This window comes from Spermophilus citellus (genome assembly GCF_964194105.1).
Source record: "Spermophilus citellus genome assembly, chromosome: 4".
Classification (NCBI taxonomy): Eukaryota; Metazoa; Chordata; class Mammalia; order Rodentia; family Sciuridae; genus Spermophilus; species Spermophilus citellus.
Genome location: NC_138185.1, coordinates 155006117 through 155032192, shown reverse-complemented (window position 1 = coordinate 155032192; position 26076 = coordinate 155006117). Strand labels below are relative to the sequence as shown.

At 40.0% G+C, this 26076-nt stretch overlaps 1 protein-coding gene across 3 annotated transcripts in view; it reads right to left on the bottom strand.

Moving 5' to 3' along the window:
• The window catches only part of DAAM1 (dishevelled associated activator of morphogenesis 1), a 170526-nt gene that overhangs the window by 9415 nt on the left and 135035 nt on the right, over window positions 1–26076 (bottom strand). For all 3 annotated transcript variants that reach the window (XM_081291300.1, XM_081291301.1, XM_081291302.1), the window contains 7 exons: window positions 20008–20114; window positions 13130–13214; window positions 8440–8546; window positions 6668–6756; window positions 5471–5639; window positions 2102–2209; window positions 686–746 (listed from right to left, as the gene is read on the bottom strand). In XM_081291300.1, the coding sequence (XP_081147426.1) occupies window positions 686–746; window positions 2102–2209; window positions 5471–5639; window positions 6668–6756; window positions 8440–8546; window positions 13130–13214; window positions 20008–20114 (726 nt within the window). The remainder of the gene's footprint in view (window positions 1–685; window positions 747–2101; window positions 2210–5470; window positions 5640–6667; window positions 6757–8439; window positions 8547–13129; window positions 13215–20007; window positions 20115–26076) is intronic.

Below are 26076 nucleotides of genomic sequence, written 5' to 3'. Positions count from 1 at the left end.
ACCAGGTCCAGGTTGTCTCATGTAAACTGGCACAGCCTCCCTCTGTGCATCTATCTGTCCCATTCTCCCTCTGATCTGTGCTAGTCCACAAACCTCCAGACTACCCTCAATCCAGTCCCTTCCTTTAGGCACCTTTGTAATCATTGTGCTTATCTGGACAGGACACTCTGTGGGGAACTGGCTTCTCTTAATGATTGCAACACTGGAGGGCGAGGATTCCAAATCCTGGTGACCCCTTCCCTTCAGCATGGCCAGCACACCCTAGCATCTGCCTGGTAAATACTCGGCAAAGGACTGGCTCAAAGACAGCAGAGAAGTTCTTTTGCTCTGCTGAAGGTAAACATCAGATAGTAGTAGGACTTGGAGACTGAAAGGGTCCTTGAAGATTGTCTAGCCCAGCTCGATCATTTGCCTCCCAGGTAAATTGGTGGTACTCCAGGTCTACTTCCAGCTACTGCTATAGTGACTCACCCACTACCTACAACTGAGCCACCAAGCTGGACACAATATAAGACCCATCTTGGCTTCTTGGTGATTGCTCTGTTTTTTTTTTTTTTTTTTTAACCAGCAAATGTTCATCCTGGGCAGGCCATGAGCCAAGGCAACCCACAGCTCCTGTGCTGAAAGTCACCAGCACCATGGATGGCAAAGAGACTGGGACTCAGAGAGGGAAACAAATACTCACTGTCTCCACTGCTTTCAAGCCACTTCTCAAGGTACTTATTTCCTTGTCCAGCTCAGTCATGCTGTTGTAAAAGGTAACATTTTAGTAATCAGCATGCGATTTAAATGGATTAAATATATAACGGTTTTAAAAATTTCACACTTAGAAGTTCATACCAGTTTATTTTAAATGTTTTTTTAAAAAATTCCCTTCCTTGTTTGGATCTCACATCTTAAATTTATGGAATTTAGGTACAGAATTATGTTTTCTGTTTTCCACAGCCAGCAGGTATATTTTACAGGTTAAAAATAGCAAAAGAGAAATGTCTCCCATGGGTACAGAAATATTTTATGCTTCAGCCTCAAAAAATTCTCTCTCCAGCGAGTTACTATATGTAGAAATACATTTCTTGCCATACTTGGCTCTCTTTGAGGGAGCAAAAGAAACTGGCTTACTCACAATCACATCCATCAATATACGACTTTTCACCAAGGCGCTGGTAATGTATTACAAAGTAATGTCGCATTTCAGTCAGCAATGACTTTTTTTCAAGATTGTACTAACTCATCTTATTTTCATTGCCTTTTACTTTTTATTAGAGAAAGATTCCTGAGCTTCTCCTATAATGCTTTCTATTTCATGGCTTTTAAACAACAGAGATTAAAACTTCATTCTCACAGATATTTCATAACAAAGAAACTCACCAATACTTCATTTACTTTAATATTTTAATTTCATGGTGTATTTACATGGTATATTTCTACCCAGTTCTACAGAGGGAATAAACTAGCCCGATTATCAGACTTTTCAAAGTCAGAGTTAAAAATAAAAGAGAGATGCAGTTTAGATATACGTATTTTTTTTTTTTTTTAAAGAGTCAAAAGTGGGAGGGAAGAACTGTAAGGAAAATTGCCTGCTCTTCAGTCTCTGAAACATGGTGTAAAGTTTCTGGTGAAAGTTTGGCAACTTCCCATTGTATTTTTAGTTTCTGATCTGCATATAGACTGCTTCCCATTAGACTGTTGCCTTGGTTTCAGGGAGTGTGTTCATATGTGAAAATTACTAGCGACACCCTTACATGTTTGTAAGTCTCCATTTGCCTAACCACGCATCCTCCTTCAACTTAGGTGGCTCCTTCCTGTGTTTAATAGAACTGCACTTTAAAGGCATCACTGAAACCATATTCTTTTCCTATACTCTTTAATAACTCAGAATATTAGACTATATAGACCTAGAAAAATCTATATTTCAAAACCTTGTGACATTTGAATGATTTGAATACAATTCAAACTTTATGTCATGTAACGTTTGGAGGAAAACAAACAGGAGGACCCAGGTCATGCAGTTTACCTCATGCAATGCTAGGAAACCTTCTCAATGGCTAACCTACAGTCCAGGTGATTGACAGAACTGCAATAATTCACTAAGAGTACTTACTTTACTTTTGCCGCTTGAGGAATATCCTGCAATTCTTCATTTAGATTGAGAACCTTGGGGTATTTATTTTCCACAATAGTTATTAGATAGTGCAAAAGGGTAATGTTCCTACGATTAAAGAAAGGAAGAGCATTCAACATAATTAATCTGCGTATGATTTATATGCTCAAGTGGCAGAACCCACAGTAATGCTAGACTCCTGCATTAACTTTATAATTTGGAGGTTCCGGTAAGGCAGGGGCTCTCAAAAGCAGAGGAGAATGAGAGCCTAAAAAGAAATGGTTAGGATAAGAATTATATTTTTGGTCTATAATGAGCATCCTTCAAAATCTGGGCAACGTCCTTGGTGACAAAAGTGAATCTGAACCATCGCCAATGGAGAGAAGATCAAGTTTACCTTTATAGAAGATCCATCCCCAAATGGGGGGTGCCTTGCAAATTCATAGCAAGCAGAATTAGGTGGGTTGGGGTAAGAAGTGAGAGATGTTTCACCCACCAAAGAGAGTAGCTATTTTCAAGTCTAGAAGTACTTGAAATACTTTTCAAGTCTAAAAACCAACTCACTGATAACCATTATTACTCAAGATTTCATCCAAAGGGCAGACAGAAAGTTAGAAAGTCTCCTATTTCAGGGCTGAACCTGGAAGTGGGCCATAACTGTGCCATCAAGTATATGACATCCTTGCAGCTGTGAATACAGTTCTACTTTTAGCAACACTTCAGCTCTTTAACTGCATAACCCTTAGTACTTAAAACGGTTGGCTGTGCCAATTCCCTCTCTAGTGGTGAGGGTGGTGACAGGGCTGAACCCTGACTGACCCAGATTGAAAAGGGTGGGGGGAGTGTCTGATAACACTATCAGGCAAAGCTGTGTTAGTCTGGTCCTGCTGTCACCAACTCTGCTGCACATTACAATCACCTGGGCTCCAGATGCCTGGGCCAATCCCAAAGGCTCATTTAATTGGAATAAGGTGGGCCAGGCATGGATGTTTGTTAAAATTCCCTGGTGACTCTAATATGCAGCTAGCACCAAGAACTAATCTACTGAAGTTTCCATAACCAGGAGGATACAAATGCATTTCTCTAGAAGCATTTCTATAATATGGGTAGTTTGCTAATTTGCAACACTAACTAATAATATTCCTGCCCACATCTAGCCAAAGTGAATCAGAATTGCCATTTTCTTTCCTATATCCATGAAAAGCATTTCTGATTATGCTTGCAGCTTCATACAGATGATACATTCCTATTCCTCAGTCAAGAACTCATATTTTTAAAAATTCCTTTATTTTTCTTCAATAATCAGAAAACAGTTGCCCGGCAAATCAAAATAGTGGCCAATAATTCTGCCCACTTAGGATTCCAGTGTTCAGCTGTGTCTTCCACCTGCATTCTGCTGTTCATAAAACCTACCTATCTGCCCTGGTGCCTCTCACCTAAGGGGTAACGGGAGGGAACGAAATGCCAGATACCATTTTCTCCATTTTCATAGAAAAATACTTTGTTATTTAGAGCAATTGAGATAACTTTAACTATACAGACCTTTCTTATTGCAGAAAGCCTTGAAATCAGGTCAGACATTTCTGCATTTGTTTGCTATCCAAATAACACCCCATTTGACTAAATACAAATTCTTGAAGAATGAACAACTAAACAGCCACACATTTGACTACTCCCTGATGGTCACCAGGAGCTTGAGGCTTCCCTGCTGACTGTGTCACCATTAAGCAGTTTGGTGATATCCAGCTGAACAAGTGTTGAATGTGTGGCTGCTCAATGGCTAGGTGCTACACTAGGCACTGTGGTATAGACACACTGATGCTACATTTGGGGACGAAATATTCACAGGCAGAAAAAGGAAAAAGAAAGATCAGAAAATGTTTTGATTTGTTCTTTTAAAAGGTTTGTTCATTAGATAAATTCTATAGCAAACTAAATGAGTCAATAATCACATAAGTACGAGGTTATTGGTGAGTGTGTGAGTGTGTGATCTGCCTCTGTGTGTGCATGCATATGCAGCCGAAGAGAACATTCTTTCTTAAAAAGGTCACTGCTCCTAATATGCAAATCAGAGACTGCCAGTCCCTGGTCCAACCTCCAAATAAGACCCATCTGTTGGCAAGGGCAGAACTATAGACAAACCAACAGAACAGGTGTTAAAGACCTGTGAGGCCAAATTCCTTGCTTGGGGTGACCTTAGGCAAGCATTTTATCTGACAAACAGTTGATAACAGATTTGGCTTGTGAATTTCACAGGCTGTTGTGACCATGAAATGTGAAAGTGCTCTGAAAAGGATCAAGTCCTCACATTAAAAGTAAGGTGGCAAAGCTATAATACAACAGCTGCTCTTCATCACTCCTTCTCTCCATGATACAAAAATGACAGCTTAGCCCACTTCCTATTTCTTCTAAGATGGATTGAGAGTTGCCATATGCTATGCTTCACTAACTCTATTGAAAATATAGGGTAAAAAGCCTCATTAGCTGGGAATAATTAGGATGAACAGCCAATACCCCTAAAAAGATTTGGGTGCAGAGCAGCTTACCTTAGAAACAATTGTGTAAGTTACTTTGAAGTCAGTGAGAACCTTGGAGAAACAAAGCTCTCAGGGAAACTAGAGTTAATATGTGTAATGACCCTACCTGCCATCGACACAAGAGCATTTTCATGTCTTGGTGTTTCTAACCAGAGTCTGTTCACCTAAACTGCATCGCTGGACACTTTCTAGGAAGCATTTTAATGAGTCTTGGGATGAGCAGCTGAATACCAATGGCCAAAATGCATTTATGCATCACAAGTTTTTCGGATAGCTATTAGCACCAATGTGTGAAAGGAAAACATAATCTAAAAACCCAGTGAACTTCACCTTCCCAGCATCGGCTATCAAGTTTTCCTTCTCTCTGGAATATAGCTCTCTATGGAGCAGTAGTGACTAGGGGGCCATGGGGAGACTTCCAGAAAGCTAGTGGTATTCTGCTTCTTATCTTGGTCATACAAGTGTACTCAATTCCTCAAATTTCATCAAGATGTACATTTATGCGTAGTGACCTCTCTTTAGTGTAATATACTATAATTAAAAAGTTTACAAAAAAAAGACAGGGCTAATTAAAAAGAAATCTAAAATAGATGGTATCCCTATACATTGAAAATGGATGAAGGATAACTGCCCGCCCCCACCCCCCCCCCCGAACTTGGGGGATGCCCATGGTTATGAGAGAGAAGGGAGTTCATGTGGGAGAAGAGTATTGACAAACAGAAGTTCAAGCTGGAGATTGGAGTGTCATGGAGGCCAAGGAGGATCAGAAAGAACAACTCAAGCCCTACCTAAGCACCCAGATGCTGTTAGTGTTGGAAGATTCTACACTTACTTGTCAATACTGGATTTTGTGTCAGCAATCTTGTTGAGGCTGGAAATCTTGAATCCATAGGCATTGCCTCTTTGGCCTTTATTCATGTAATTTCCAAATGCCAAAACCACCTCCAGCAACTGCTTGAGGGCGCCACTCCTGAATACTTCTTCTGAGCCAGAACGAATTGCTTCAAAACAAAACACGAAAACACAACTATTATCACCAGCACTTTCAGTGATACCTCTCCTAAATTGACTTACCGTAACAAATATTGAAGATGTAAAACTGGGTCATTAGACTGCCAAGGAACACTTTCAAAACATCTAAACCTGAAGCAAAGGATAAGGGGACAACTAAAACAGCTAAAGTTTCCACAGATGGCTATTGATTTGTCTCCTTTCTTAGTCCTTTTCTGGTCTGACTCACCAACCTTGAGCTTTTAGAATACATGGAATAGCAACTCTTCAACATTCCTTTGCAAACACTTTCAAGCCTGGCGTGAGTCAGATCAGTAGGATTACTGATCAATTCCACTGATAAAGAACTGATCAAATATGTTACATGTTCTAGTTTGCAGGTGTCAAAACAGGGATTGAAGCTCAAGCAGACTCTGATTCTAGTTCACATTCTGTAACTGTGTTTTCTGGTGGCCTCGCCCACATCTAAAATATTTAAAAACTTAACAGCCTCAAATCTACCCTTAGAAAAATGTGCTAAGGCCCTGTTGCAAGAAAGCTAATTGCAGGTTTAATGTTAGTAATGGTCAAATTCATTTCTTAGCTACACCCATGTGGTCAAAAGCCCAGCCATGCAGTTGAACTCAGGAGGTATGCCAGGCCAGGCCAGCATGCTAAGTGCTGACCTTAAGTAATTGTCCATAATTGTCCATTGGAAGTTCAAGTTTACATTTTTTTTTAAACCAGGGGCACTTTATCACTGAGCTACATCTCTAGTCCTCTTCATTTTTTATTTTGAGATAAGGTCTCCCTGAATTTCTGTGGTTAGCCTGGAATTTGTGATCCTCCCGCCCAGTCACTGGGATTTACAGGTATGCAACATGGTGCTCAGCTGTCCATCAGAATTTCAAAAGATTTCAAGCAAAAAAAAAAAAAAAATCACCACAGGGGCCCTGATTACTATGCTCATTTGGATGGAACTTGTAAATGGGCACTTAAGACAAACATTGCGCTCCCAACCTAGGTGGCTCTGCTTTACCTTCTACTTTGGGTTTCACTTCTGCCACGCGCTCTGCAAACTTCTTTTTGAAGTACAGCGATTGCAGTCTTTGCTGGTAATGATTGATTCTGTAAGACCAAGCATGCACTGATCAGCATTCACTAAATACAAGAGCCCATTTCTGCACTGGATATTTGGGCCATTGTCCCAGAGCCCTTAGCTCCAACCAAATAAGGCAACTGCTGAAGAAAGGGAGAGCCAGCTGCTGTTGCTAAAGCCCCCTTCATTTCCTCAGAGTGCCAACAGCTTGAACGTACAAGAGATGAAAGGAATAAAGGTGTAAGGGCTCTTCACCTATTGCAAATAAAAGACAGTTTCCCAAGTTGACCTTTTCACAAAATTTGGCTTTTGGCCAAACTCTAAAGACCTGTCTCCAGCATGCTACCCCTCCATCAATCCTCTCCTCACTCTCATTCCCAAACCTTCCTTTTTTCTTCACAATTAGCTCCTATCTGTTCCCCTCAGGGATGGCAAGCTTTGCCTTCTCAGGCAGCAACTAGAGAGAATAAAGGTGTACATTGGCCTCTCATCACCACTGAGCTGAGCTGTCTTATTGCTGTGGGTTAGAGTAGGCCTTCTGAAGTCAGCGCCTAAACCACTTATGGTAGAAGTTTCAGTTCAACAGATCAGGGATCAGCCCCTCCTCCACAACTATACTATATAATTTAACAGACTTGAGTGGGCAGCCCAGGTACTTCTTGTATTAGGTGACCTTGAGCAAGTACCAAAACTCCTCTGAGTCTCGTTTCCCTTGATGGTAGGTGGAATAAAATACCTCTGTCCCTGGGATCCCCCCAGGCAAGTCTAAGAAGAAGGTTAAATGAGATGATACATGCAAAGATCTAGATGCTTAATAAGTGGTAGGTATTGCAGGTGGCTATTTACTTGTCTCTACTGAAGATTGTTGGGTGTACCTGTCAAAATTTCAAAGTCATTCTTTGTCTGACATTAGTACACAAAATGGCAAATTGTGATAGAAGAAGAACATCAAAAAATAAGTCTGGACATGGCAGGAATGCAGAGTGAGAGATGTGTTCCCCTTGGCTGCATTTGTAGGCCTTTAGCACTGAGGGGAAGAACTGCCCTGAGGTTCACTGAGAGTCTCAGGACCATTGCTCCTTCTCTAATGCAGAATCAATTTGCTAGGCCTGGAATGACAAATAGACTCAGCTCACACGCCAAACCCAATTATGAGGCAGAGACTGCCTCAGGGCTTTCTGGAGCACGGCTCAGAAAGCTTGCCAATGCTCTGCTCTGTGGGAAGAGTGCCACGATTGATTAGTGATGTCTGCATGTGTCACGATTTGACACTCAGACCCTGGCCATTCAGTTATGGCAGCACCAGGTTGACATTAACAGAGTCTGACCATTTTTCTTTTTCTATCTTATAACAATCTTGAGATGCCAAGGTACTAGGATGTATGAGTACTGTCCCCTAAACTCAAATTGGTGAGTACTGACTGGAACTTGGAAAGTTAAGGCTTGCTAAGACCAAAGTACATAAGCCAAAGGGGCCCAGAAATAGAGATGGTTGTGGAAAAAAAAAAAAAAAAAAAACAGCCCTGATCCTGGCTCATCCATGGGCAAGAACTCACATAAACAGAACAATCAAATTCCACATAGACTTAAAAGATTTTAGAATTTAAAAAAAGCTTTCAGTTGAGCCAGGTTAATTGGCCCAAGCAATTTAATGCGAATTGCCATTACTAGGATATGAGACATCTTTCATTTTTCGGCATCTTCAAACTCACCGGCTCATCTCAAACAGAAATCGATCAGCCTTGGCCATCCGATCCAATTCGTGCTTATGTTCCTCCAACAGGTCAATATCACTTTTTTCAGGAACAAATTTCAAAAGCTAAAAAGAACATGCAAATATTAAATCTAAGGTTAATAACTTAAATCTCTGCAGTAAGTTTTCACCATTCTAGCTAATTTGTCCCAATATGAAATTTTAACTTTTGTTTAACATATAAACTCTGCTCACAGGTCTATGTTACAGTAGAAATAATTAAATATTTACATTTTTACTTGAAAGTAGTTAAAAGATTGACATCTGGCACTTTCTTATTCTCTACTACCTCTTAAGTAAGAGTTGTGGAAGTTCTCTACCAGGACCCATTTTGCACCGGCCATTAGAAAGAGCTGAGAGATTCAGCCCTCTCATTGAAAGTGATATAACTGAGGACCAGAGAGATTAAGCAACTCACCCAGATTACAAAGCAAGTTTATGTAACTGTCAGAAACAGAACCCAGGTTTCTTTGACTCCTACCTCTATGCTTATTCTATTATATCATGATGGAATGAATGATCCTATTTGCATTTTTCCATTCAATTTGCTTATTTTTCTTCTTATCTAATTACACCTCCTTTATTGTTCCATGTAGAACTAATGAGAGGAACAAAGTGGGATCTGATGTTTTTGACTCCATGCTTTATTTTGGAGGGAGAAATGATCATGGAATGTGGAAAAATAGCAACAATAAAGTTGAAAAAGTACTTCTGTGTGTCTGATTTCCTTTCAGTTTGTATGGAAGCATACTATTTTCTAGATCAAATGCCCTTTGATTTTTTTTTTTTTTAATTACACTGATCTTCTGAACTCTGAGATCCTCTCTGTAACTTGGTGCTGGCATTGGGTGGTCCCTTTTGTAAGGTTTTCAAATGTTTGTTGGGATTTAGCTGGAAGACTTCAGAAAAAGCAGTGAGCCTGAGTGCTACCAGCAGAGGAAGAGAACTGGAACTATAGGGAAGGAGGCATGGGATTCAGGCTTTCTTTTGAGGGCATTAGGATATCCCTTAAACATCTTATGTAGGAGAATGAGTTTGTACTTTTAAAAGATCAGCATGTTTATGGAATGGAGACGGAAGTAGGAGGGATCGAAATTATTAGGGAGTCATGAGCAAATAGTTGGTGTAGTCATCCAGGTGAGAGATGGTGGTGGCCTGCATTGGGTGGGGATAGAAGATAGATTTTAGGGCTCTTTAGGAAATTTGAATAGCACTGGCCTGACTTGTAATGGATGAGTTGTAGTAAAATAAGGAGGAAAAGTCAAGGATGAAGCCTGGGCTTCTGGCTCAGGGAAAAATATACAAAGTATAACAAGAAGAAAAGCTGGGAAGTGGCCCAGGGATGAGAAGGTGGGTTTTGTGGTTTCAATTACTTGCAGGAGAACCAAAGAGGGATTTCTAGGAGGTCGTTGGACATATGGGTCTGAAACCCTAAAGAGATGTATTTGGAAGACAAAGTAGTGGCATTGGTTGTAGCAGAAAGGCTACTAGGCTCAGGATATGCGGTGACATAAGTAGAGGAACTGTCCAGAGGAAAAAATTCAGGGCTGGAGAGAACCAACAATCAAGGGATGAGGACAAGAGGAGGAGCGTTCAAAGGAAGCAACGGAGAAGGTACAGCTGGAGAGGCCTGTGCGGTACCACAGGGCCAAGGGAACCATGTGACATTGTGGAGCAAGTGGCCACCGGTGTCACATGCCATCAAGAAATGAAAGAAGATAAGGACTGCAAAATGTCCCCTGGCTTTGGCCACAGGGAAGTTGTGAGTGTCCTTGGTGAGAACAGCTTTAGAGAGGTGAGGCAGACAGACTGCGGTGGGCTGATGAAGAGTGACTAGGAGGTGAGTGTGGACAAGCTGTCAACTCTGGCTGGGTCACAGAGAGAGTGAACAGTAGCTGGATGGGTGTGTGCAAATGCATGCACATGTGTGTGTATGTGTATGTGTGTTAAAGGCTGGAAATTCGACACACTAAGAGTTGACAGGGTGAGGTTGAAGATCTAGGGGAGGGGCCGTCAATCCAGCTGGACCCCTGACTAGAAGGAAGGGACTTCGCCAGAGTCTTTTTCCTAAGGAAATGGAATGGGGGAGGACAGAGGAAAGCTGGTGCCAAGGTGTTCACACAGGTCTGGTGGCCAGGAGCCCTGAGGCATTGCTATTCCAGTGTTCAAATGGTGACATTGGACAGGACATGCAATCTCTTATTCTTCTTCAGAGAACAGAGGGAAGGAAGGCAGTAGGGCAAGGAGAAAAGAGGAGGAACGGGGAAGAGATTTGTTTTTCTAATGCTTAGTTTGGATTTTTACCTCCCAGGCAAGGAATCTCAGTTCTAGTCTCTGGGATCCTTTTACCAATTTGCACAGCCCAGTGCCCCAGCTAATTGTGTTGAGCCCACTGGCCAGTGCTCAGGATAACACAACCACGATGTCTCTTTTGCTACTTAACAGGAGCACAATAAGAGACATGCTCAAGAATTGGTCCTCTTCAAAGGAGAGTCAAGAAATGCACTGAGTGTAGATAGTTTTAAGAGGGGAATGGAGAGTTAGGCAAACACCTGGGAACAAGGAGAAAGATATGCATTCCAAGGAAGACAGCTCATCTGACATCTGAGCGCAGCAGGACAGGAAGGAATGAGCATCCTAATGCAAATCACAAACCGGAGTAAAGAGATGCTGGTATTAACCTGTCTCTGCCAAGAGTGGTCTATGGAAGGAAAGGGAGCAGAGGTACAACAGTAAAATATGGAGGAAAGGGAAGAGCGTGGGAGTTGACCAGAGAGTGAGGCGCTCACAGAATTATCAGGAGAGACCAGGTCAAAAATATCCTTGGCCGGATTCTGCGTCAGTAGACAGATTTTCTTACTTGTGTTTATTTGAAGTACGTTCTATTTGCACTGCAAGCTCTTTTGGCAAGATTTTGGAATCCTTTCCCTCAAGGAGGAATTTTGCTGGATGCAATTTCACAGTAAACAGATCTTGTGGAATTTTAAACATATGACCTTGGCGATAGGGGCTTAAGACAGAAGGACTCAAGCAGCTTTACACATTGCTCTGTGCTCTGGGTTAGCGACTGGAAGGCAGAGTGACCTGGGAGCTGGGGAGTGAGTGCTGAGGGCCACCAGGCTCTCTCTTCTGGGGCAGAGACTGTTCTGATGGTTGTACGGTGAGGGAGGGAAGAGAACACGGAGGAGTGAAAAATGCTTTAAAAAAAAAAATGGGGGAAAGCTTTAAAACTACTCATACCCAGAGCCTCCTGGGAGACTTGAGACATTGTCATTAATTATTTTGATAATTAAATCAAACCTCTTGAGGGCAGCATGAAAGTTTTTCTCTGCCAAGTTGTGAGGGTTTTTCCCTAAGACAACTCCAGCTGCAGAGGTTGTAGGGAATGCAGGTCCATTTTGGGGAGAGGGGGATGATGCTATATATCACTCCTGCCTCCTGTGTGTCTGAGGCCTTTGAGGATATCAGTGAGGACCATGGAAAATGCACACACAGACAGAAGGACGCTCTAGCCAGAGTGGCCTTGTCACCTAGGATCACTTCAGTAATGCAAAAGACCCTTTTCTTCTGCCCTCAGAGCTGAGCATGCCTACAGACAAGACCCTTCGCACAGTCTGGAATCGTGGTCTCTTGGACCCACAGTTGACCTTACATGGTTCTGGCTCTAACAAACATGGACCCCCACCCTGGCCTGAATCAGTCAAAATATGATCCCCCACCCCCCAACATCTCACCAAGGAATGAGACAGAAAGCTCAAATAATTTGGGAGTATCCTCAGACTGTCACTACAAGACTCAGAAAAACTGAGGCTCAGACCAAGGGGCAGGCCTAAGAGACAGGTGAAAGAGCTGGGATATGTGTTGGTTCAACAATCTGGGTGTTTGCAGACAACAAAACAGAGTTGCTGAATTACACATGCCGTAGTTGGAGTAGCTAAGTGGAAATGCTATAGAAATACTCCACAAAGAGAGACCAGTTTTTCACATTAGACTGACTGCTTGGCCACAGATAATAAAAATTACATGTATCCACTATGGGTAAATCCCACTTGCTAGCCTGGGCATTTGAATTTACTGCCATTTTTTTTTTTTTTTTTTTTTAACAGAAGAGGGTGCCATACAGAGACAAAATTTTTCCCCAATAAATTGATAGTTTACCTACTGACACATGAATATTTAGATACAAATGACAGTGCTGGGGGGTTTTGTGCTTGATGGCATGATGAGCCATGACCAAAACATAGGTTATATTAAGAATTTTACAGAAATCAGTATATGTAGTCTAATTTGTGCATAATGCTAATAAGATTCTCAATGTCTCATGAAACAGATTTTCTACTCAAGATAGTATATTTATATGAAATTAATTATGTCTCAGCAAAGACATAATAACTTAATTGCAGCACGAGGGACAGAATCTGGCATTGTGGGACCAGGCATTTGACAAACTTGTGACCTTTCTTCCCAGCCATCATTTCGAGAAAAATGAGAGAATGAAGTCATAAAAAAGCCATATGCAACCTTGGTTCAACCTTCTTAATTCAGAGATGCAGAAATTATCTATTAGCAACAACTGAATTGTGTCACTATGCCCCTCCCTGTGGAAAAGTCAGCTATAACTTAGGTTCCAAAAAACCTCTGCTACTCACCTGTTCCAACATGTCCTTGGGCAGATCTTCTTGTTCATCCATTGTTAGAATTGCCCGTTTGATTTCATCATTGGATAATTTCAACCTGGAGATGGAAGATTTTTATGTTGTTAGCAATGCTGGCATGAGCAGCACTAACATTTAATACAACTCATTTTGCCACTCCAGCTGCTGAGTTTCGAGCACGGTTTTTCTCAAAGTCTCTCGGTGAAAGCTTCTTTCCTGACAATATAGGATTTTGAAACTAAAAATAGGGTTTTGAAACTGCTTTAACATTCTTTCGGGACTTGGTAATGCTCTGCTGACACAGAGAACAAAGCTGCTATGTTCTATCTTTTAATTTCCTAAAGCAAGGGATCCGAAGATTGGAAATAGGGAAAATATGTGCAATCGTTTTCCTTTATATACAGCATCCACGAATTGCAGGTGAGATAACTAAATCCCTGAGTTTGCTATCAGGTTAAAAAATAGACTTTGAGAAGGTTGCAAACTACACAAACTATAGCTCATTTCTATGCAAAATAAAATGTATAAGCACTTCATAGCTGAGGAGTTTTTACATATGTTATTTCATTTGATTCTCAAAATAATTGTGCTCTCTTTTTTTAATAGGCGGAGAAACTGAGGCTCACAACGGCCAAGTGATTTACCCAAAGTCAAACGCAGAGAGTGACAGTACCCATAAAGCCAAGCTCTCCTGTGACTGCTTATCTCCAATGTTTTTTTTTTTCTCTTTAAAAACAAATGCTTGTCTAGTTAACATCTCACAGGTAAGGATCTATGCTTTTGTACAAATCCATTTTCTATTTTTCTGTCTACCATAAACTTAAATTCTAATTTAATTAGGAATTTGTGACTTAAGTCAGGATAACAAAGTGTGGACTACAAAATATGAGTCATGAATTTAAAATACACTTGTACAAAATGTGTTTTTATAGTGGTCTTAATGGGGGCAAATAATCACAATCACAATATTAGCTGTGACAGCAGTCATTCCTTTGCTTTACTTGTAAACCCACATCTACTTCTAACATGCTACTTCCTTACCACCTAATAATGTGGTACACCATTAACATCACCTCGTCTGTCCTTTAGTCTATGCTTTTCCAGGAGGATCACATTTAAGACTGGAGATAAAGACACAAACACAGATATAGAACAAGATGTACATGTGCCACATGTAACTTTAGAAGGAGGAACTTCGGTGTTAGACAGGCTGGGCCCTAGTCCTGGTTCTGACAATTTCTAGTTGGGAGTTCTTGAAAAATATTTTTATTGAGCCTCAGTTTTCTCATATGTAAAACAGAGATAATAACAACTACATTAAAAAAAAACATGCACTCATGCATAAGGGTTAAGTGAAATCCACATGAAGTACTTAGCATAGTTCCTGGTCATAGAAATATGGACTCAATAAACTGCACATGTGCCTTACAAGGCACACTTTCTTATGCCAGAAGAGAAGTATCAGTACTTTCGTGACCTTAATATTCACATGTTCATTAAGCAGTGCTTAGTGTGGTTATTATGAACACTTCCCAAAGCACATTCACACCCATTATTTCACCCGTGTTCCCTATATGAGATAGCATTAGGCCTGGGAGTACTAACAAGGAACTAAAAGATGTATCTTAATCTTAAAGGTGATTGTAATCTTTGGGAGAACTGAATGGTAAGCAGAAATAGGCAAGACCCAAAGGTGTGCAAAACACACACTCCCACATAAAGGCGAGGACTGGCTGGGTAGGGAGGACTCCAAGGTGGTTGAAGAAGCCACGCCCCCTAGATGGAACTGGAAGGACATATCACTGTGGACACCTCTGGCTTATCCTTTCCTTTAGATCTTGACATGATTTTGTTCAAACTGTCCACCCAACAATTTAAACTGCATGTTACTGCATGTTGCTTCATGTGCCAGTGAACAGGAAAGAGAAGGGACACATTTGGACATCCTATTGTACTAACGCCTTTCTCTTCTAGTTCACGTTCTCAAATTCAATTTTAGCATCTAGGCAAAATGGCAGACTCTCCACTGACAAATAAATAAGAACCTCGTCTGAGCTGCAGTGCCATCGTGACCTCCATGCTTGGAGGGCAACCCTGACCCTGGCATATTCTCCAGTTGGTTTCAATCGTTCTTGGGACAATCACTGCTTCATGAACATGTTCACTAGAACATCTTGACAGAAAATTCCCACAATTAAATGGAACCACTTAGCTAAGCTGGCTGAGTAGAGTATACTGAGAGGGGAAAAAACTGCATGGAATATCAAGGACTCAAGTGCCCAAGTCCGGAACAGCCCTGGATTCCAGGATGTACACTACAGGCTTAAGTCAATTTCAATGCAAACACCATGGTGTGGTCTTGGAAGGCCAAGGGAAGACTGATGCAACCACTAATGAAAACCAACCAGCCAGGGGAAAACATCTATAATCATCATAAGAAGAGCTCTGCATATAAGAAAAAAAATTAATTAGTTCTGTGGTCCTTTTCACACCAAGTGGAAGAAACCGTTTTATGGTGTAGTTCTGCTCAGTCCTTCTGTTTTGCATTTAAAAGAAAAGGAGTTGAAAATCAGAGCGAGAACAATACTTGAAGTATCAGATTTGCATTTCATTAGCTCCCCATATGGAGTGCAGAACTTTTTGCTTTTGAAATTGTATATATTTATGCTCCTCAACCCCCAGAGGCTGTCTGGACTAAACACTAGCTCTAATTCATAACAATTCTGGTTTCTCTTAATGTGTTCCACAAAGGGACTGGAGACTTTAATGGATAGTACTTAAGAAAATCTACCTGTCAACATAACACCATACACGTGGCCTGTTGGATCAGAAAAAGAAACCCTACCTTGGGGGAGGGGGGGAGGGGAGAAGGGTTCCCCGCCGGCTGGGATGGTTCTATAGGCTGCAGAGTTCTTAGTGTCATCTGTCATCCACAGAATGAGTCTCTAATCTCTGTAATTTAAGGACCCTAACAATTCTAGGCTTTTAATTGCTTTTAAAGCTTGGCAGTGTTCTGGCATGCTGGAGGGTGGCACCTTGAGAGACACCCATTTCAACTTTCTTTACAAGGCAGGAAACAAACCAGGCATCTTTAAACAGTATTTAACTCTACCTTGTTCTACTCAAGCATTTCAAAAATTTGCGGAGAGAGCTGGAACATCAGGCATAATTAAAACAAGTTAAGGATGGATGGCTAGATCAGCCCTAGCTCTGTTTCAGTGGATTCGAGCCAAATCCCCCTATTTAAAGTAGCTTTTTGTGGTTTACGACACCCTGACTGCCATGTCAAGTGAGTATCTGGAAAAAAAAGAATGGCAGAACACTTCATAAAATTGTGTTTTAGGTGGGTTCATTTGGCAATATAAACCTGTTCCAAGTTTCTTTTTCTCTCTTCATTTTTTGAAAGAAGAGGTCTGTTTTGGAGAATAAAACTGTGTTTCAGATGGCTACTGTCACCCATATACATACAATGGAAAAGCTGCTTGAGGAACTATTGTAATAATATGTGCTCATTAAATTGGTTTTTGATAGACAACGGAACAAATCAAGTTCTTAATGGCTTCCCATTCTGAGGTATACCCTGCCCTCTCCATTCTTCTCCAGAGTTTGTGAAAGGCATGTTCCTGGTTCCCTGGAGCTCCCCATTCAAATTCACACCTCTCTGAGAACTTGATGACTAAAGTTGTAAACAATAAACACCTTCCTTACCAGGCTTGAGGAGACCTGCCTGCTTGGCTCCAGGAGGCCACTGCAGGTTCCTAACAAAGGGTTCCCTAGATTCTGTAGCATGTGAGGAGAGCTCTAAAATATAACCAAACACTGTGGGCACATGGGCCCATGAAAATACAACCCATGGAATATGCCACTGGTTCCCTCTGTGGAGGACTTTGGTGCTAATGACTGCTGGGAAATAAATCCTTCATCAGCCAGATAACAAATAATGAAGTTTGCTAGACTTTGGGATTGAAATACAAAGGAAACAGGAAAGATGGAAAGGTAGGAAATCTTGACATCATCTTTGAAATAATCCTAGTCTTTGTCCCTAAGCACAAAATCAGACTCCCAGTCCTATCAAGGGTCCCTCATCGGGTCTCACATGGACAACAGAAAGACTCCTATCTCATGGCTCCCCCTGCACTCAGCTCTTGACCCCTTCCAACTCATCCTGCAAAGCCCTGAGACCAAATTTAAAATGTTAATAAAACACATACTGAACTCCTGAACAAACTGCAGTCTCTTGATCCCACGATGTATAAACAGGCCATTAACTGAGCGGCTACCACATATAGGCACCTGCCAGGGACTTCATACACACTAGGGCTAATTCTCACAAATCCACTACAAAACTACTACTTTCCTGATCTTATTGAGGAGAAGGTTATTATGACTTGATCTTGGGCTGACTCATGTCCTTATAAAAGCATAAGATGTAAATCCCAGCCTTTCTTACTGAGTATCATGCAATTCAGTCTATGATCCTCTGCTGCCATGCAGCCCTCTCTTGATTGGCTGCTCCAAGTCTCCATGTAACTCTGCCCTTTGGGACCCACTTCTTCCGGTTACTATTGCTGAAGCCCCTCTCATACCTGGTTGAGCTCCTGTGACCCCTGACTTGTTCCTTGTTCACAAGTCTTCTCACATGTGTCATTTTTCTTCTCCCGTCAGCCTTGAGCTTTCAAAGGCAGCAACGCTACCTTACGTTTTAGTAAATCCTCTGGCACCTAGCACAGTGTCAGGCAAATACATGCTCCAAAGTGGGGACTGTCCAGAAAAAAGGTATCAGATTCACTTTCATTTATCTCTTCCCTACTTTAAGGCTTTTCCTAGCTTTCTTTTGTTTATAGGAATAAATTGTCAATGAAAAGAGGAGAATAAAAAAATTCGAACTGGTTGAAAAACTAAATATAATACACATTAAATCAGCTTGATTATTTTCATTTTTAGCACAGCACATTTAACATGTCAGCCTGCGCTTTGCTGATGGGAGAGTAAAACATCTCATCATGGAGAGAAAAGGAAGTGGTACTGAATCCTGTGGAGAGGAGGTTTTAAATCTAATCAATAAGTCACAACTAACAATAAGGCCAACTGGGACCCAGAATTACTTTGTTAGCCACAAAATGCCTTTTAATTGTGCTCATTGTAACAAAACATACTCATCAAAGTAGATTTTAATAGATAATCTAATAGATACAACACAAGATCTTTAAATCGTCTCCCAGAGAGTTTAGACACATACAAGTTCTAAGTCACTTTCAGCTCTGACACTTTTAGGGTAACAAGGGAATCATATACCAGGAATAAGAAATAATTCCTTCAATAATGGAAAGGGAATCTTGCCAGAAAGAGTTGTAACCTTATCTATAACTAGTGTAATTATCCTGGCTGGCACTTAGCATTGAGGATAATCTGTCTACAAGAAACTAGGTCACAGTTTTTACTCTATAAGCAGTTTGACGCTAGAGAAGTTCAGGGTGATAGCTCTCTTTATCAAGCTGCTTTAAAGTATTCATCTGGATTGCAAAAGCAAAAAAATATATAGGGAAAGTGTCTCACATTAAACACCACACACACATACACACACACACACACACACACACACACACACACTTTCCCCAAATCTTCATTTAGTTTTGCAATTAAGAATGTTATTTGCAAGAAGATAATAAAACAAACAGTTCATGCTATAGAAGAAAACTAAGCATACCTTGAAAGTAAGTATCTTCTTAAGGCAGATAGATACTTTATCTAACCTAAGCATGGTTCATGAAGCAAAAATTAGAATAAATACAGCGCCTGCCCATTCACATAGCTTCCAGCTAGAGCAGAAATGAAATACTAACCGGGTGGTTCATGTTACCTTACAAGTTGCATTAAAATTCAGGGATCTCACTAAGGTTCAATTTCTCTTTCACTGAAAGAAACATTTGCTCCCTAAAGTAACATATATCTGGCCAACAATCAAGCTTCCATGCTGAAAACCAAGCAGCAGCGTTTTGTGTTAAAAGAAACTCGGTCTAAGGGGATCTAATAAGGACCTCTACTTTCCCTCCCTCTTTCCCGATAGTCACCTTATACCAGCCTCATGCACATACGACATTCCTTCCAAAATGTAACTTATCTTTAAAGCCCCACATTCAGCATTCTTTACATCTCCATGCCTCTCATAAGCATTGGGTATCTTTGCCTACTGTGAAGTCTCTTTCAGAGAAAAGAAGAAACTAGATACAGAAAAGTTACTTGAAATGCTCAGAATGACCTGACAACTTTGCCTCAAGCTGCAATTAGATTCCAGGCTCCCCAATTTCCTTTCTTCTTTTCAAGTTCTAAGGCTGTGATGGTTCACTAATTATGAGAAAGATTTCTGAACAGGGCTGAATAGGACAAATTAATATTTCACTGAAGTTTGAGATTTACATAGATTTTTTAGGCACAAAAAAAACCTCAAAAAGAACATGAAATCATATGAGCTTAAAATATAAAAAGGTGAAATACAGGAAACAAAATAAAATAAAGAGCCATCAATGTGGGTCCTGATTCTGTGACAGTGTTACTCAAAGACAGCCAAGAAGTATAAAACGAGTCAAGTCTACTTTAAAGGCCTGGGAAGAAAATATTGACTTAGGACACATTTTAATTTAAATTTGGAAGTCTGTGGAAATGAAACCCTAAGAGAATTGGCATCCAGCTCTGACATACTTCACTAGGGAAAGTGACCCCAAGAGTCTTCCCTCTAAACAGAAGGGAACCCAAAGATCTGTACTCAGCAGGTACAATTAAAGTGATTCAAATGAAATGATAAATGCGTGGCTTTGAGCCACAAAATAGAAAAGTTGGTCCTACTAGAAATGTTTACTCAACCTCAACAATACCTTGACAGCAGGATGTTGCAATTCTGAGCCCTCCGACCATCAATCACTGAAAGCTCTTTGACTTTCATTTTGGAACTCAGTGTGTCATCGGTGGCATCTGTTTCTTTCTATAAAGAGCACAAAAGAAATCCATCAAAGTCAGTGACTTTCAGACACCAGACTTCACATTTTGTGTACACACGCGTGTGCGCGAGTGTGTGCGCACGCACGCGCACACACACACACTATGCACTATACACATACACAGATGGACAAGACTAAGATGGTGAGGTGGGGAGTGTAGGGAGGTGGTGGCATTGAAACAAAGGCTACAATCTAGTTAGTTGGTAAAGAGAAATAAGAAAAGCTGACCACCCACATTTGAAAAAGCATTATCTGGAAGAACAGAGCTTCCAAGTTGAAGATGCTAAGCGTGCATAAATTATCAATGAGTGATGCCCTCCTTTTGTCCCCCAAATCCCCACAGACAGCAGACAGAAGAACTGTCATTATGAATCAAGCTCAGCTGAGGCTTGCCATTGCTGGTCCCACCAATTGCAGGGTCCATTCACCCCAGAACCATTTGCATCCTGAGCACTTCAAAAAGCTGAACAATAAACCCTCCCAAACTTCTTCACGTACAACAGGAAGCTCCCAAGGCCAGATGGCACCTTTCATTACACTGGAAGCTTGATGGACAGTGGGGAGGGGGCAGCTCAAGACATGAGCTCAGTTACCTGAATTAACAATTAAACACCACTTCAGATTCTGGGCTGTACTAAGCAGTGAAGGCCAGTCGCAATTATGGTGGAATAGGCAAAAATCAATTATATATAAAAAGCAATTTGATTAAACTGCACATCAGAGGTTTAGATAATAACAAAAGGTTCAAAGTGAAGAAAACACGGACCAGTTTGATAAATAGCAAATTTGATATTATTAGCAGTCAAGATCAATTAAAAATGGATTATGGTGTTTTAAAAACGTAAGGAAACCAAAGAGCTCTGGAACTGTATAACAGTTTAGGAAATAAAGGCAATATAGAATCTATAATATGAATCAACTTGAGACCCAAAGCCAGTGTCTCTTGTGGCAAGGCTTCAGGCATACCTCCAGATATTAAAGTAAGAGTTGAAACCCAATGTGGAATTACCTAGAATTACATTATACTCTCTGAACAACAAAACAGGATCACTGAGAAGTTTTGAGTTTATAGTGAGCCAAGAAGTTACATTAAGCAAGGTTTAGGTAGTAGCTCACTTACCTGCTTGGAGTTACTGTTCACAAAGAAATCCTACAGCCATGGCAGAGGCATGGAAAAGGCAAATCAGATACATGCAATTCAGAAATCACAGCAACAAACAGGGGAAAGTCAAAGCAGTCAAGGAAATTAGTGGTGCAGGGTAAAAGATGATCAGAGCTCCTGCGATCGTCAATGAGAGATGATGACTGTGAGAGTCTGGCTGAAGATATAGTGAGGAGCACAGCACAAAGTACTGGGGTAGAGGAAGATGACTACATGTGTTGCACGCAATTGCCAATGTTGGTAAATGAAATTTAAAATGGAAAAGGATTTAGAATACTCCAAAGGGACTCAAGCTGCGTAAGGAACAAATTCTCTTAGACTGGGCTCCATTCACTTAACACATAAATTTTTACTTGAGTCACCTTTCCATTGTTCAGTACCAACAGAAAAATGTTATTTTGGGGTTGTATGTGGGAATAATCTACTATCTTCTTATATCATAAGTGAGGATTAAGAAGAGACAAGTTGAACAACCTAAGTTGGTGATATTAACCCTCAGTATCCCTAAGAGGGTCTGAACAATGCCTGAAGGTGTAAGGGGTCTGCATGAGGAAAAGGAACATGCAATCCAGAGGCAAGCAGTGGTTCACAGGGTGTGCAACCATTGGTGGTCCATCCCGACTGCCCCAGGGCTGTTCAAGTACCCTGGGGTAATAGCCTCATCTTGAAATAGTATTTAGAAAAGACTTGGAGTGAAGAAGGGAAAGAAGAAGAGGTAATTGACATGTTATGAGAAAGTGACAGTTTTTTTCATTGCATACTTTTGCAAGGCTGGAATGAATAAAGCTTTGGTGTGCAAAACACACCCCAGCTTTTGGGTGAACAGCTTGCACAACCAGCATTTGCTCAGCAGATTCCTAAAGGTCTCACTGGTCTTGGCAGCACTGCCAAGGCCAATTTTACACAGATGAGCCGTTCACATAATTCTTCTAGTGGGAAACAGAGTGTGTCTTCTTCCCCTTGCTTTACCCATACAAGGAGGACTGTTTTGCTAGAAAGGCATTTACAAAATAAGTTGATAACCACAAGAAAATTTTTTCTCCTCTGATAGCCCAGATTTCTTTTGTCCCTATTATAACTGCCAAGATTTCTACTCAGAAGCTCCTTAGGACTCTTCTGTGAAAGTAGTTTCCTTTCAAGGGCAGAAAAGTCTATGGTGAAATGAACCCCATGAGGTCATCTTAACCCTTCTTTTTTTTCCCCCCACCCTCTTTCTTAAAGAGAAAGTTGCTACTTGAACTTAGATCTTGCTCCATCTGGCCATCAAAGATGAAACTTACGAAGTTCTCTGGCCAGGTATCCTATATCTTCTGATCCCATTTATCAGGAAATTGGGACTTCTGACCTCTAGCATACTAGTCTATAGAATCAGGCAGCTGTTATTTATTGGTTGTGTGACTTGGGGCTCAGTTTATCTGTAAAATGGGGTCAACAGCTAGAATATTAAATGTGAGGATGCAGGTCAAGCATCACTCACAGTAACTCACGGTCATTTATGAGCTCAATACTAGGAAGGTATCATGTGACATTATTTTATTGTTCAAACTGACAATCAAGTTCATGTTTTGGCTCTTTGTTCTTTCAGCTAAGCTGCAGAAAGGCTGTCAAGATTTTCCTTTGTTACCACCAGCAGCACTAAGTATGACTGTTAATAGCTATGTCACACATCTTATCTTTCCATAGGTGAGGATAAAGAATGCTGTGGGAGGATTTGGTTAATTGCTAGCCTAAAGACTACACTTCTTTTAAAAAAAATACATATATATATGTATATGTATATATATAAATAAAATCAATGGACCTTTAATTAATTAATTAATATGTGGTGCTGAGAATTAAACTCAGTCCCTCACTCATGCTAGGCAACCGCTGTACCAGGGAGCCGTAATCCCAGCCCAAGATTACACTTCCTTAAAGGTCTGTTAATTAATATATTATGAATAAAAATCACAAACCTTATGAGTTTCATTACAAGGGGCATGTTAGAAAAAAAGATGCTTCCAGGCCTATTTGAAGAAGTAAGTTAATATTCTTTTTGGAACCTTAAATTATTCACTCAAAAATCAGAAGGGAATATAAAAAGGTACTTCTAATTGGCTTTGGTCAAATATGATAGGATCGTCTATATTTGGCTCTAACAGGATGTCTGATTTTTCTGGATGATATGGTGAAGTGCTTAGGGCTTGGAATATAAATAGAAAGTTGGCACTTGCATTTTCAGGAACCACTGATGATAGTGCTCTAAATAGGAATCCACAAAGAAGAAATGACCTAATACTTCATAGATAATTATGATCCTTATAGGAACAATTCTCAATCTTCATGAGGTTGAAATATCTTGGTAAAATCTGATTAAAAGTGGGAATTTCTCTACAGAAAAAAAAATGCATCTACTAATACTTATATAAAAATCTGATTCTGATTAACCCTCACCATGAAGCCCAGTTATAGAACCTTTAACCTTACATCCAGACTGAAAAAAAAAAAAAAAAAAACCACTATTCACAATTTTCTTTTTTGCCTTCATATGCCAAGGGTAAGGGTCAAGGTTGCTGAAATAAATGTTAAATCATATCATTTTTAATGTGCAAATTAGAGGTACAGAATAATGAAAACTATAAAGGAAAAAAACTTTGAACATTTATAAAAAGTCAGAAGAAGATATTACTCATGTTTTACATGGGACTCAAAAATGACTTATATATTACAAATTAGAAGTAAAGGTCAGATTTAATAAATAAGAGATAAGTACTGACAAGTAAAGACTGGACACTAGTTATCTCTTGTTCCCTAAATCAGAGCACAGAGGATTTGAAATGTTATATCACGTACTGATAACAGGATCTTAAATGAAGGGCTATCCTTGGGCAAAGAGTGGGAGGAAGAGAGCCGGAGTGTTAATATGTTGCTATAGAGACATGACTCTCTTCCATTCATTCTCCTTCTGTTCAACTGCACAGATAAGGAGAAATGAGTTTACAGCATGTCAGGAGGAAATTTTCCCATAAAACAGACATGAATACTGCTTAATTGTATCTGAAATAATACTACTAAGCAACATGCTACACTATGTACTAAGTCTCTTGTGGCTGACTTGGAAATTAGTATTGATGTAGTTTCAGTGAGGAAAAAGAAGTCCTGAGATTCAAGAAATTGACTTTCAAATGACATTTTGGAATTTGAGCAGGGAAATAACGGCATGCTTTTAAATTCCATTTCATGTGCACATAAGCTTACACAATCAGCTCTGCACACCTTTGATAAATGCACTGGAAAAAAATCTGAATAGGAGTGATCTTGTTTTTAAAACTAGAGTTAAAGAAAATCCTCTACAAAGTCTGGTATTCATAATGAATAAAACCATGAATTAAGAACAAAGTGAAACTGAGAACTATGCCACTTTGTAGTCCTGATTATGCTACCTGTTGGGGCACTGAATACATACTAAACCAAATTTTCAGTATCTGTAATATAGGAATACTATCCTATATTAAGGGTAAGTATTAAATAAGAAAATAAGCAAAGAACTCCTAGGGAGTTAAATTTTAGGGTTGATAACATTGAGAACTATTTTTATAATACTCAGCATTAGAAATGTAATGGATACTTAATACTGATTATCATCTTTTAGTTCACATTATGGTTATTAACAGATTTTCTCGCCTCTGCTTTTATACTGTATGTTGTACTGTGGAACTCTGCAAAAGTTGAACACATTTTAATCTTACAAAATAGATAATATAAATGCTTGATTTTAATTATATTTCTCAAATCAACCAGATGTTTTATATACATGTGTTTTATATGTGATGTTTTATACATATATACGTTTACACATACAAGCAAATGTATGTGTGAATGTGTATTTATATTTATATAGGTATACATGTGTAATATAGACACATATGTATATACTTCCTAAGCGTCATTCCTCATTCAACTAAATAGACTAACCTGATATTGCTGAGATTTCTCAAATTCATACTCTGTGTAGGGTCCTATTGCATGCATGCAGGTAATGATATTCATGTCTTCCTCTGCCTCTCTGAAATATTTATCTAGCTAAACAACTGGATGTGGTTCAGAGAGTTTGACCAGGGTTTCATAACTCGGCAGGGAGGAAAGAGGAGACACCATGGGAAAAAAATAGGTTTCCAATGTTCATTTGGGGATAGAAAAGAGAGCAGTTCAAATGTGGTGATAATTATATAATGTACTGCCAAGACTGAAATGAAAATGCATAGTTCTTTGATGTTGCCATCGTGAGATCAGGGGACATTCAATGACAGGAACTTTGTTTCTTTTACTCTGTACTACATATTCCAACTAGAATGTCTGTATCTTTTGATTTTTCTGGCTCTCAACATTTAGTAAATCCAATAAAACTGCTTAAATTACCCTCATTTGGAAAATATACTTATGGTTTAAAAATTCTCATCTCTCGTTCTTATGTCAAAAGGTGTTGAATTTTTTCTTCAGGAAATGCTGCTGAAAATCTGGTCACAACTAATTCTACTTACCAATCTACTTAGTGTTAAGTACAACTAACATGTTCTGGTCTATCCTGATTGGAACAGCTACTGATTACTTAAACAGTGTTGGTTGCTAGGAGACAATTACCCAATTGCAGGGCTTTCTGCAATCCTGTCTCCCAGAGCTCTTGAGAATTGTCCACATATTTGTCCCAGAGCATTTTGGCAGCATCTTCCTGCATCTTCTGCTGAAAGCCAGTTAATTATGAGTCTTATAACCTTGGGTCTTTCAACCACCTGCCTTCATAATAA